Source organism: Balaenoptera ricei, chromosome 2 (assembly GCF_028023285.1).
Source record: "Balaenoptera ricei isolate mBalRic1 chromosome 2, mBalRic1.hap2, whole genome shotgun sequence".
In the NCBI taxonomy this organism is placed as follows: domain Eukaryota; kingdom Metazoa; phylum Chordata; class Mammalia; order Artiodactyla; family Balaenopteridae; genus Balaenoptera; species Balaenoptera ricei.
In genome coordinates, this window is record NC_082640.1 from 11,278,491 (window position 1) to 11,291,329 (window position 12,839).

A 12,839-nucleotide genomic window follows, 5' to 3' on the forward strand; every position below is an offset into this window, starting at 1 on the left:
ATTAATTTTGCATAAGCTGCCACTGCACCATTAGAGGCTAATCCGTTCATTCATAACCACAAGGTATTGTGTTAGGGTCATGTACATGACTTGTGCCTCCAGCACTATGGATTTATTTAGTCCTTAGCCTCTAGTTCCTGCAGCTGTGTCCTTTCAATGACTGCTTTATGGTGGCCAAGAGAGTTGAAGTCGCCTGCCAGGACTCTGAGATCTGGAGGAACACATGGACACATTATTCCTCTACTCTGAAGCTATCCAATTCCTGTTCCGGTCAGATGGGGAGATAGTGGGAGGATATCTCTGAAGCAGCCCAGCACTTACTGTTGATGATACTACTCATGCCTGACATTACTGCAAAAGAACGGGCAAATTTATCCTCCATGTTCTTCAGTGGAAGGTTAATTACCAGTGAAAGTGTAATAATGCAAAACATAATTCTGAATGTAGTTCCTGGGTTTCTCTGTAAGAACCGTTATGGAGCCGTTATTTTTTTTACTCTAAGACTATGCATTGGATCCAGTCTGCTTCAAACAAGAAGCCAGGAAAGAGGGCTTGCTATGCTAATTGAATACTAATTAGGCTTTTGCTTAAGTGGTTGTGTGTTACAATTATTTGCAACTATATTTTTTTCTGTATTTATGTTGAGGGGAAAAAAAAATACCTGAAAGGTAGCAAGGTTCTTACTTAGGCTGAATATCTGGAAGAAAGTATCTTGCCACTTTTTTTTTTTTTTTTTTTGTACTTGTAACATTTGTAAAGGGTTTTGTTCTGCACTAAGAAAAAGCAAAATATCATCATCATTATTACTGGCCTTTGTTCACAATGGATTTCATCCAGACTCTAATCAGTTACTCTGTGACTAACAATCTGAGTCACTAAGTTTCACATGTTTATGGATTTCAACACATTTTTTTGTTTATTTTCATGTTTCAGGACTCAAAAAACTAAATGCCCTTCCGGATTTCGAATCTGGTGTCACTGAGTGACTGGCTCTGAACAACTCAGCACATAGACTGAATCACTCCTTCAACAACAGATTAACACTGGCAAAAGGTCAAGAACTAACCAAACTGGCAAAAGGTTAGTATATACTTTTAGGACAAAGTTTTTAGCCTGGTGGAGAATTCAGGTAAACATAAATATTTGTGTTTACACCATGGTAATGGTACTAGACAGTTTCAGAATTGAAAATGCAGGAACCTCCAACTAAAAGGGGATTAAGAGAAGGACAAAAAAATGCAAGTATATTTACTGGTTATTAACTTTGTAAAGATCTACGTCTTTATCCTTACAGCTTCTTCAAGGGAGTATCAGAAAATGGACAATCTGAGCTAAAACATCCTTTTTTATGGAAAATTCCATTACTTTAATAATTTTCTCTTTCTACTGTATCCATTCTCATACCAGTCCCATCTTGTCCCTAGATTATAACTGTCCGTGGTTGGTCACCCTACACCCATCTTAAAAAGGCAATTACCCTGTCATTTTGCCCATCAAATAACTTTATAAACATCTGGTCACACATTGTCACAGCATCTCCAATTAATAACACCTTACAGTTTTATAGCACTCTTCAAAGGATTCTCTTGCATGTTAGCTCACGTTAATCTCATCTTCATATGCAGTAGAGCAGAAATGTAGTGCCCCTCTTACCGATGAGAAAATTGAGGCATATTGATGGATGTAATTGGCTTAGCCTCAGTGGCTCACGTCATATGGATTATTGCTAGAAAAATCAGAATCCTGGTCTGAAGCCATTGCACTAGACACATAACAGAAATTTGAGATTTAAAAAGAATTTTTGCTTCTAAGTCCTCATATGCAAGATTAAGAGTAAAGTCTGGACAAATGATTTGTTATTCTTGGGTATCATCGGTTCTTGCAAATGCTATTTGTGATATCAAATGTATATTGTATTACATTAATGCTGTCCAAAGTATAGAAGTATAACTAGATCACACAAAATGTTATCAAAATATAAAAAGATAATAAATAAAATGAATTGAATTTTAAACGATTTGTGTGTCATTCTGTATCCTTCATAGGATGTCCTATGGGTCTCTACAGGATGTTCTTGAGTGTGCATTCTTACGATTCCTGTTGTCATTCAAGTAAGTGACTTTTTTTTTTTTTCTATTGTGAACCTATTGGATTTTACATTTAATTAATGGCCTTTCTAAGCAAAGATTTATCTACCATTTCCTTTACATCTTCCACAGTGCCTGGGCTGGGCACACAGTAGTAGCTTTTTGATTTCAGTAGAGCAGCTACATCTGTAACCTATTTTGAAGTTTCTTGTCCCTAAGGCCCATGTACCAGCACTGAGCCTCCTATGGGTAAATGTGATTTTGCAGCAGTAAGACAGTGGGATTCCTTAAGGCATGGTTGGTGAACCACTGCATCACACTCACCTGAGTGTCTTGGTTCAGATGTCTGAGTCTGAACACACAGCTTCTCCACCATAACCTACTGAGTAGGCGGGTGGCTGCCTCCCCAGAAGAGTCTTCTGAACTCTAAAGCTGGATCACCACTTTTCAGTTTCTGGAAGTTTTAATGACTTTGGTTGTGAAGATGCTTCCTGGGCCTGGCCTTTGACAATGAAAATAGAAGATGGTCCCTCACTTTTGAGAAAAGAGGTCAAACTATAAAAATGGCCCAAAACAAGGACGTCTGACACTTACTGAGAGAAAATGTTTACCTGTGCAAGAAACACTGTCACCCAGTTTATGGGAGCCAGTCCGCAAGCACAGCACCTAATTTCAGCAATCCACGGGGCTGCCTTCCTTCCACGTGCTGGCACTTAGGAGAGGACAAACAGGGCTGAGCACGGCCATGTCGGAATGACTAACATTTTTCCAACCCAGAGTGACATTACTGATTGATAACTATTTTCCGCTCAAACCAAGCAAAATCAGCATTCCTCTCCCTCCCTTGTGCCAGAACCCGAAGATGAACAAAATAGTCTTTCGGAGGGGCCCGAGTTCTGCTCGGGGCTTCAAACCTGAGCGGGTCTGCAAAGGATGAGGCGGGAGGGAAAAGACCAGGGCAATGAATGCATATAAAGGGAGAGCAGGGCCCTTGAGGAACGGACAAAGAACGGGGACCCTCATTCCGGGGAAGGCTGGGATCAGGGGTTGAATTAACAAAAGATTCATAAAAGAAGGCTTCTGAATCTGAGAAGAGCGACGGCTTTAAGCTGCAACCTGAAACAGTTAAAATCTGACCATACGTTCTTACAAAAGTGGTAAAGTAGATGATGTGTCAAAACTTCTTTTTTTCGCCCTGAAAGGGGTAAAGGAAAGGCCCTATTTCCCAGTCCACATCCTGTAACCGCGGGCATGGTTCAGGGATAAGCCACCGCACGGCTCTTTCAAACGCCTGGCTGGGCAGTTCGAGGATTTTAAAAACACATCAGAGCTTCGCCCACAGCCGTACTTCGAGAATATCCTCTACCGCAGGCTCTTTCGCGGACTTACTTGGGATAAAGAGCGCCTAAAAGTCAGCAGGAAGGATTCAAGGACCTTGTCAGCCTGAAAGCTGGGAGGACAGACCTAAGGAGGCGGGGGATCTGGGCATGCTTTCTGTTCCTGTAAAAACCGAGCCGCGGGCAGCCTGGGTCTCCCGGGTCCCCGCGGGGCTCGGGCTGGGGGCTCGCAGATGGGCGGTGGCCGCAGGGGGACCCGCGCGGGCGCCCGGGGAACGGCGCTCAGGTGGAGAGAACGCCGCTCTGCAGCTGCGCCCCGCGCCCCCGCCCCGGGCCCCGCCTCCCCGCCCCGCGCCCCGCGCCCGAGGAGCCGCCCGGGTTGGGGGCGCGGGCCGAGGCGCTGGAGCCGTGCCAGGCGTGGGGTCGTCGGCGCGCCGCGGCTTGGGTCGCCCGGCGGCCCGGGGCGGGGCGGGCCCCCTTCCCCTCCCCCGCCCTCCCACCTCCCCCCACCCCCTCCCGGCCCGTCACCGTCCTGGCTCCTTCCCGCGCGCTTCTTTCCTTCCCGCTTTCCCCGGAGAAACATGGCCGGGAGCCGTGAGGAGGCGCCAGACTACGGGCGAGGCGTCGTGGTAAATGCAAACTCCGGTTTCGGGGCCGAGTCGCGCGCTCCCCGCCCCTCCCTTGTTGGCACCCCTCCCTCCCCTTTTAGATTAAACGCCCGAAATGCATTCGGGAGAGAGCGGGCCACGGCTTTGTTCCTCCCTCGCGACGGGATCGCGTCCATCCTGCCCCTCCCCCAGTCTGACCCGCGCTTAACATCCCTTCACCCCGTGTCCTCAGTGTCCCCCCCTCCCCCCGCCAGGAATCCGCTACTCCCTCGTTAAGCCCGGGTGGTGCCGGCTCCCCACTCTCGCTGGCCACCGGGAGTCACCTCCGGGCGCCGGGCGGGCCTGCGAGGACCCCCGCGGGCCGCTCCTGTGGGCCTCCTTCCTCTCGTGCTCCCTCCTGACTCGTCCAGCGCGGGCTTCACGTGCTGTTTTCAGAAGGGATACTCGGGGCGCTCTGGGGCAGCCAGGAAGTAGAGGAGCTCTAGTGGACGGAGCTTGAGCTTGGAAACCCGGGCGAGGGCTCTCTCTGTGGGGCCTCCGCGCGGGCTCGGGACACGCTAGCGCCGTCGAGCGAGCCTCCGGTTCGGCAGAAGGGAAACAGCACGCTGGGCCCGCTGAGCCAGCTAGAGACGGTGTGTACAGAGTAGCTAGTAGTGTGTCCGAATGAGAAGGTGGGGGAGGATGGGGTCCCAGACCAGAGCCTCTTTATCCCTGGGGATCCCTCGAAGTCAGCCAGCGCCCGGTGGGTTCCCATCTCTCGGTGTCCTGGAATCAAATCTGGTCTTGGCCTATGGCGCCGGCTTCGGCCTGGCTTAGAATGGTCTCTATGGAAGGTGGTAGTTTTAACGCGTCAGGTTTAAAGTGACCCGGTGGTGAGGGTGCGGTGTGGGCTAACTTGCTACATTAAGAGTCTTTGTTCAGGGATCAGCCTCTAATGCACGGATAATCTGTGTGTGACGGGGAAGGGACTACAGGATAGGAGCGTTCTGCTAGGAAACATCTCACAGCCTAACCGATCTGTTCAGGTCGAACCCTGTTGCCCAGTATTAATTTCAAAGCCGGGCCTTTCCTTCTGAAAGGAGGAGTTCATTTATTTATTCATTCCACTCATGTTGACTGTCCTGCTGTGTTCCAGACCGTGTTCTAGGCTCTGGGGAAACAAAAAGCCCTGTGTTGGTGGAGCTCACATTCTAGAGGGGAACACAGGCAAGCAGTAAGAAAGCAAATACACAACGAAGATACTTTCAGAGAGTGATAAGTGCAGTGAAAAGACAAGAGCAATGAGATGGAGAGTGGTTGGCGGAGGGCTGGGGATGCTGCTTTAGCTCAGGCAGAGCAGCCCCTCGGTGACATCTGAGCCAAGAGCTGAAGGCTAAGCAGGAGGTAGCCACGTGAAGACTCTGAAGAAGGGTCTTCAAGACAGCGCCTGCCAAGGGCAAAGAAATCATTACATTCTGAGAAGCAATCATGACATCCAGTTTACGCTTTAAAAAAAAAAAAGAAGGATCATTCCAGTTGCCATGGAGAGGATGGGCAGGCCTAGACTTGGGGTGCGTTGGAGGGGGATGAAAATGTAAAAGGGGAAATCACTAAGTTCAGTTCTGGGCAAGTTGAGTCTCTAGTACCTGTAAAGCCTATGGGTCAGGATGCACAGGAGGCAATTTGAAATTCCTGTTTGGAATTCAGGAGGGTGATTGGATAGATTTGGAAATTGTCAGCAAATAGAAAAATATCTGATGCTTGGCAGTGGATAGGGATGCCCAGTGAACATGGAGAAGAAATGTGAAACTATTGTTAAGGGTAGAAAGCCCCAAATGTAACAGGCTGAGTGTCTGGGAGAAGCCAGATAAGGAGACCAAGAATGAGTAGCAAAGTAGGAGAGAGCAGACGAGGTGGTAGGTGCCTAGGGAACAGAGTTTTGTGGAGATGAGGAGGCTAAGAGGTCAGCAGGAGGGGCAGATGCCTCAGGAAGAGCAAGTGGCATCACGATGGAAAAGACGAAGCCATCAGTAGTGAGAATCTTTTAAACAACTATTTCATCAGTAGAATGGTTAAAGTATAGTACTAGTATCTAATAATAGTCTTAAAAACGAATGAGGTCAGTCGATATGACTAATAGGAACGGTAGATTGTTAAAGTCTAAAAAGCAAATGATGGAACAGTAAGTAGCCCAATCTATCACTGTGAAAAGAAGCTTTCTCAAAAGCAAGGTAATTTGGTGAAAGATGCAGGAAGGTAGTGAGAGGGTCCACCAAGGTTGGAAATAATAAGGTATAATGGAGATCATCCCTGCCTTTATGTCATTCTCTCCAGTATAACTTGGGATAATTACATTAATATCAAGTTGGATATGGGCAGGCAAGGTAAATTCAGAATGAATTCAAGGTGCTGATGGAAGGGTTGAGAGGAAAAGGAAAGCTCAGGAGGGTAGGTAATACGGGGAAAGCAGAGAGCACTCAAGGATGGGTTGGAAAAAATCAAAGGGAAATTTTAGTACCAGTGGAAAAGGGGGCAGTTAGTAATGGCAAGCATTTATTGAGCACTTACTATGTGGTTTTCCTGTATGATTCATTTAATCCTTACAAATCTTCGAGGTAGGGATATTATAATCCCCAGTTTACAGAGGAGGAAGCTGAGGCAATGATAAGCAGTCGCCAAGGTCACATGATTAGCAAGTGGCAGAAGCAGGAGTTGAAGCCAGCTTTCCAGCACGTGCTACATGGGAAGCTGTGCTTCTGGAGAAGAATGTCAAAGGGGAGGCTGCTGTGGCGGATGGGATGTGGCTAAGGTGGACCGGAGGCGAAGTCACTTGAGCTAAGGTAGGTGAAGTTACTACAAGATGGAGTAGCTAGAAGGATCATCAGGGCGTGTACTGGAGTGTCCAAAATGAGGTGGAGAAGAGAAGTCTGAGTTGGTAGAAACTTGGTGATAAAGATGGGAAGGGACATAGAGCCAGATGACTTGAGCCTAAAACGAGAAATACAGTTCGTGCAAGAGAAGGGAAAATGAAGAGACTGAAGATGGCTCTTGCCTACAAATGGCTTTCAGTTTACTCGGGGAGGTAGGACATTAGTAGATTATTAACAGTAAATGGGAGCAGGTGCTAATTACCAAATCGGAGATGTAGACCCTGAGTTTAGAAACTTTGCTCAGGATAGACTGGCTACCAGTGTCCCCCGTACCATGCCGCACACACACACCTCAGTTGGTATATCTTTGTTGTTTCTCAGGGAGAGAAAAGATTTCTCTACCTCTCTGGTCTTTGGGGATCAGGTTATTAGATATGGTTTACTTTTACAGAATCATTATCAAAGAAGCATAGTTAGTGCCTACACATGTGAGTTTGGTAGGAGTAAGGAGAAGAGAAAATCTGAAATGATTGTGCTTCTGTTATGGCATCTCCCTCCCCCTCCCCCCATGGAAACGACTTTACTAGATGTGATGAGTTTCCCCTTCCGGGTATAGAGCCCCCCACAGAAGAGGAAGGCATGCAGATACAGGATGTTATTTGGTCTGTGGAGCCCCCCTTCATTCCCCTGGTAGCAGAACCTGGGACCCTTCTTTGAGGACACAGCTTCGACTCAGTTTCTCAATGTGTGGCTCTGAGGCATCCCTCACAGTGCACCCCCTTCCCTGGCTCTAGGGCTGGACCAGTGACCCCAGCTGGGCCAGTTGATGTTCTTGTCTGGGATTCCCAGAAGCAGAGCTGTGGGATGAGACACCCTTCCTCTCTAACAGTGGATGGGTGGATGTGAACCTGAAATTGGCGGCCACTGTGATCACTGCCTGAAGGAGAGAGTAGGGCCCAGGGTTTGGGGCTTAGCAGCAGAGAGGAGCCGAGGTTAGCTTTTTTTTTTTTAAAGACGTTGATGCAAATACTTAAAAAAATTTTTTTTAATAATTTTTGGTTGCTTTGGGTCTTTGTTGCTGCACGCGGGCTTTCTCTAGTTGCGGTGAGCGGGGGCTACTCTTGGTTGCGGTGCGCAGGCTTCTCATTGCGGTGGCTTCTCTTGTTGAGGAGCACGGGATCTAGGCGTGCGAGCTTCAGTAGTTGTGGCACGCGGGCTCAGTAGTAGTGGCTCGCGGGCTCTAGAGCGCAGGCTCAGTAGTTGTAGCTCGCGGGCTTAGTTGCTTCGCGGCATGTGGGATCTCCCCGGACCAGGGCTCGAACCCATGTTGCCTGCCTTAGCAGGCGGATTCTTAACCGCTGCGCCACCAGGGAAGTCCCCCAAGATTAGCTTTTTGTATGTGTTTCCAAACTATTTTTCTCCCTAGGGGTTACAACTTGAAAAACAAGGCAAGAAATATTCTAAGCAAAAAATTTATTTCTGATGACTTAGAAAGAAGGTCTTCAGTATATCTTCCAATGGGGAAAAGAGAGTCCGAAGGAGTTCCGGGGTTTGCATGTGGTGTAAAATGGCTCAGTGTGTTTGTCACTTCCCCAGCTTGGCCATATTTTGCGTCTTTGAACAGAGAAGCCATTGTTCTGAATAAACTTAGAGCGTATTATCTGTGATACTGAAACTATTTAAAGACTTCTTGTTTTGATTTTTCAAAAAGCAGATGAAAAACATAATTATCTGCAGTTCCTAGCAGCCTCCATTCCTTCAGGTCTAGGACACATTTACAGTGCAATTTGCACGCACTCTTAAGGATAAACCAGTGGTTCCCTCATTTCTAATTGTCTTTTATCTCTACAGTGAAAACTCACTATTTCAGACTCATTGAGAAATAGGCTGGTTTGGCTTATAGGATAGTTTTAGAGAAACACGTTTCTTCTACTTTGAAATTTACAGCTTTAACTAGGGTAATAAGACTTTGGCAGATAGGTTTAAAGCACTTCTTTAAATTAATTAACACGCGTAATTTGTAAGTAAACTATTGATGTTTCAGTACATCTAACTGGTTAACATTTACGGCAGCGTTCTGTAGACCAGATACTGATGTAAGAGTTTTATATCCATTATCTATCTTATTTGGTCCTTGAAATAGCCATATGAGGTAGGCATCGGCTCCATTTTATAGATGAAAACACTGTGACCCAGAGAGGTTAAAATGCCCAAGGTCCAACAGCTAGTAAATTCACCCCCGGGTGTGTTAGACTTCTAATCCGTGCTCTTAACCATTACTCCGTGCTGCCTCTGAGCTACAGATTGCCAGTACAGTTTTTATATGTAGGTTTGTTTTGTCATTTTATCATTCTTTTCTTTTTGGGGGGCGTCATTTATTAAGCATTTATTATATACCTGGAGATGTGCTAGGAACTCTAAGTACATTATCTGCTCTGTCTTTTTATCCTCAAAACAACCCTGTCCATGGGTTTTATTGTGTCTTATTTAAAGGAGGGGGAAATGAGTCTCAAGTGTAATTTTCCTAACATCATAGTAAGTGTCAGAGCTGAGCCCTAGACCAGGGACTAGGGAGTGGTCTCAGATTCAGCCAGGCAGGGGGTTCTACAGGATTTCCGTGGTGGGAGGAGTGGCCACTAGTTCATGCCGCTGCCTCTGGGAGGGCTGCAAGAGGCAGGGTGGGTGGTGTGCGTGGTCTGGCAGGGGAGCCAGAAAGTGCTGTGCCCTTGGGTGATCTCCCTGGGGCCTGGTGCTGGTCAGGCTTCTCGTCTGGTCTTTGTCGTGGTCTGCTAGTGCATCTTCTGGAATCTCCTCACGTTCAGCTGGCGGTTCAGGCTCTGACCAGCCGTTGTGGTGTTGATGGTGACAGCAGGCCCCAGGAGTTCTCAGGGTGGAAGCCAGAGTTGCTCTGTGCAGATTCAACAGTTGCCACCAGCTGATTTGCTGGTCAAGGCAGAGCAGATGTGATGCTCTTCAGATACGGAGATGACACATCATTTGACTGTCAGTCGGCCCACGGTAGGTAGGAATTTCTGGAGCCATGAACAGTGGTGCTCTTTATCACAAGGAGATAAACTGAGGGTTGGGTAACGTGTGGGTGGAGACTGTGCCATTTATTCACTCACTTAACATTTTTGAGCTCCTACCATATTCTGGGTCAGGGTTCTGAGCACTGGCGTTTCAACAGTGAATGAGACAGACGAAGTCTCTACCAAAAGGAGCTAACATTCCAGTGGGAGGAGACAAGACAAAACACACACGCAGACGTACATATGTCGCAAGCAGTGGGAACACACTGAGCTCTGAGGGGCACCAGGAGTTTGGGAGACGTGATGATAGAGCAGGAACAGTCAGCAAGGCCTCCAGAAAGAAGTGGGGCCTGACCTGAGTTTTTGTGGAAGATGCTGAGTTTGGGATACAGGGGTAGGGGGGACAGAGAGGGAGAAGGCATAGGTGCAAGACAAATGGCAGAACACAGAGCTGGGAAGGATCCTGATTTGACTGGAGACCAATCTGAGGGCAGGAGGGGATGGTGTAGGCAACTGGGCTGGGAAATTAGGATAGGTCTGCATTATGAAAGGCCCCGGAAGCTTACAGCTGCATGGAGGAGTCTGGTGGAAGTGTACGGGAGTAACCGGAAATCCAGAGCCCATTCAGCTGTGGTCTGTCTTGGTGTCTGACACCTCCGTGTCACAGCCTTTCTGGATGACCTGAAAGTAAACGTAACTTGGTCTTCACCATCATTTCCTCTCCCGCCTCTTCGCTGTCTAACCATCAGACTTGCACATCCTGTCCTAAGCAAGAGGAAGACTTGCTAGCAGGCTGTCCGCTATCTGAATATACCAGTTTTCTGGAGCAGTCGGCTCCCAACAGGACTGACTTACGTTCCCACCATAGCACAGCCTTTTGAAGTCTTTACTGTAATGACCCGACCACTCAGAAGTTTGGGTCCACAATAATCCCAGGAGACATGTACTTTTAGTAGGTAATCTTTCCCAGGCAGATGAGGTGATTACAGTGCACAGACATGTAAGAGTATATATAATAATATATTATAATAATGTGGGGCGATCCCGTCTCTGTCAGTAGACAGCCAGACCTTGGAGATATGGTGGGTTCGCTTCCAGGCCACCAAAATAAAGCAAGTATCGCAATAATGAGTCACAAATTATTTTGGTTTCCCAGTGCATATAAAAGTTATGTTTACACTATACCATGGTCTATTAAGTGTGCAATAGCATTGTCTAAAAAAACAATGTACACACCTTAATTTAAAAATACTTTATTCCTAAAAAATGCTGAGCATCATCTGACAGTACAAGGTTGCCATAAACCTTCAATTTGTAAAAAGCATACCATCTGCAAAGCGCAATAAAAGGTGTGCCTGTAATTACAAACATAATTTTACTTATAATATATTCATGATGGTATTTGTAATTTAGATATAAATTGTATATTTACATATGTGCACTCTTACAAACAATGCTATCAGGTTAGCTGTAAGACATTAAGTTGGTATTTTATCTTGTGATGCCAAAAGTCAGGAATGGAGTTCCCTGTTCACTTCAGTAGGTCCTTCGTCAGGTTACGTGAAACAAATTACCTTGTCCCACCTGGCTTCTCATAGGTTGACGGAATATAATTTTTTTTAAAATTTATTTGGCTGTACCAGGTCTTAGTTGCGGCTTGCGGGAACTAGTTCCCTGACCAGGGATCGAACCCAGGTCCCCTGCGTTGGGAGCGTGGAGTCTTAACTGCTGGACCACCAGGGAAGTCCTACAGAGTATAATTTAATGCCATATGAATTATCAGACCTAGTCTGTTTTCAATATTATTCTTTTTTTCAAAGGATGCTCTTGTTTATTTATGTTTCTTAAAATAAATTTCCAATGAAAAATATTGTAACCAAGATAATTTGATTTGCAGATTATGGACGACTGGCCAGGGTACGACTTGAATTTGTTCACGTACCCACAGCACTATTACGGAGATTTGGACTATGTCCTCATCCCTCACGGCATCGTTGTGGACAGGTGAGTGTTCTTTGCCGTGTAAGTTTTGTCTAGCCCTCTCTTGTGTGAGTCAAACGGTACACTTGGGGACCCTCTTCCAGAGTCTCTTCTATATAATGGTACACAGAACTTTTATACTGCAGAGAATTTGGAATAAAATAAATCTGTGCTTTACATGAACTATTTACTGGGATATTTGTTCAGGGGAAATGGTGAGAAGGCTATACATATGGAAGGTGTTACATCACAAGTAACAGCCTCAAAATAACAATGTCCTGTACAAACTGATGCAAATGAGGGTTGGGAAAGCGTTTATCTCACGTTTTTCACAGACTCTTAACCAGGGACAGTTAAGAGGTGACCTTTGCTTTCACAGGCCACACCCCTGAAGGCTTTTCCTGCGACTTGTGTTTATCTCAAATAAGTCATTTCTCACAGGTCGGCCAGTCTGTGCACAATTACGTTTTCAGTGGTAATGTTTTAGAAATAGAAATATTTGCAGCTTAAAAATAGCAGCACAGAACTGTTTCTCGAGTAGAGTTTCTAGTTCTTTTGGACCCATCGACATAGATATCCTCTGGCTCCTTCCTAGCCGATTGGCTTTTCGAAAGCTAACATTTTCTCTCCTGTTCTAAGCCCCTAAGTCACCCTCATTTGTTTTTTGGTTTTCAGAGAGCCCCCTCCAGTTCAGCCCACCACAGGCTTCAGGATTGATAGGCCCTATCCCTTTAACAAAGCTTCCTTAATGCCCCGACTCTTGCCTTTCCATGGACCTCTAATTTCTTGTACAAAGATCAAGTACTTAAGCCTTCACATTTATATGAAAAGCAAGCCTCATGGATTTCAGACTCAGAAATTGGGGTGGGAGAGGCTCTGAGAAGCAGGAGCAAACTGAGACTTTGGGCTCCGCGCTCCCCCCTTTTCCTTAAGCCGTTGTATTTCTGCC

The 12,839-nt window shown here is 46.4% G+C and overlaps 1 protein-coding gene across 3 annotated transcripts in view; it reads left to right on the plus strand.

Moving 5' to 3' along the window:
* The first annotated feature begins 960 nt into the window (after positions 1–960).
* PRTFDC1 (phosphoribosyl transferase domain containing 1) overlaps positions 961–12,839 on the plus strand; it is a 96,259-nt gene continuing 84,380 nt past the window's right edge. The window contains exons 1-3 of one of the 3 annotated variants that reach the window (XM_059910787.1): positions 961–1,080; positions 2,046–2,111; positions 11,808–11,914. In XM_059910787.1, coding sequence (XP_059766770.1) covers positions 11,811–11,914 — 104 coding nt within the window. In that variant the 5' untranslated portion in view covers positions 961–1,080; positions 2,046–2,111; positions 11,808–11,810. Of the gene's footprint in view, positions 1,081–2,045; positions 2,112–3,929; positions 4,054–4,090; positions 4,665–11,807; positions 11,915–12,839 lie in introns of those variants that run through there. The other 2 variants (XM_059910795.1, XM_059910779.1) reach the window with 2 other exon arrangements.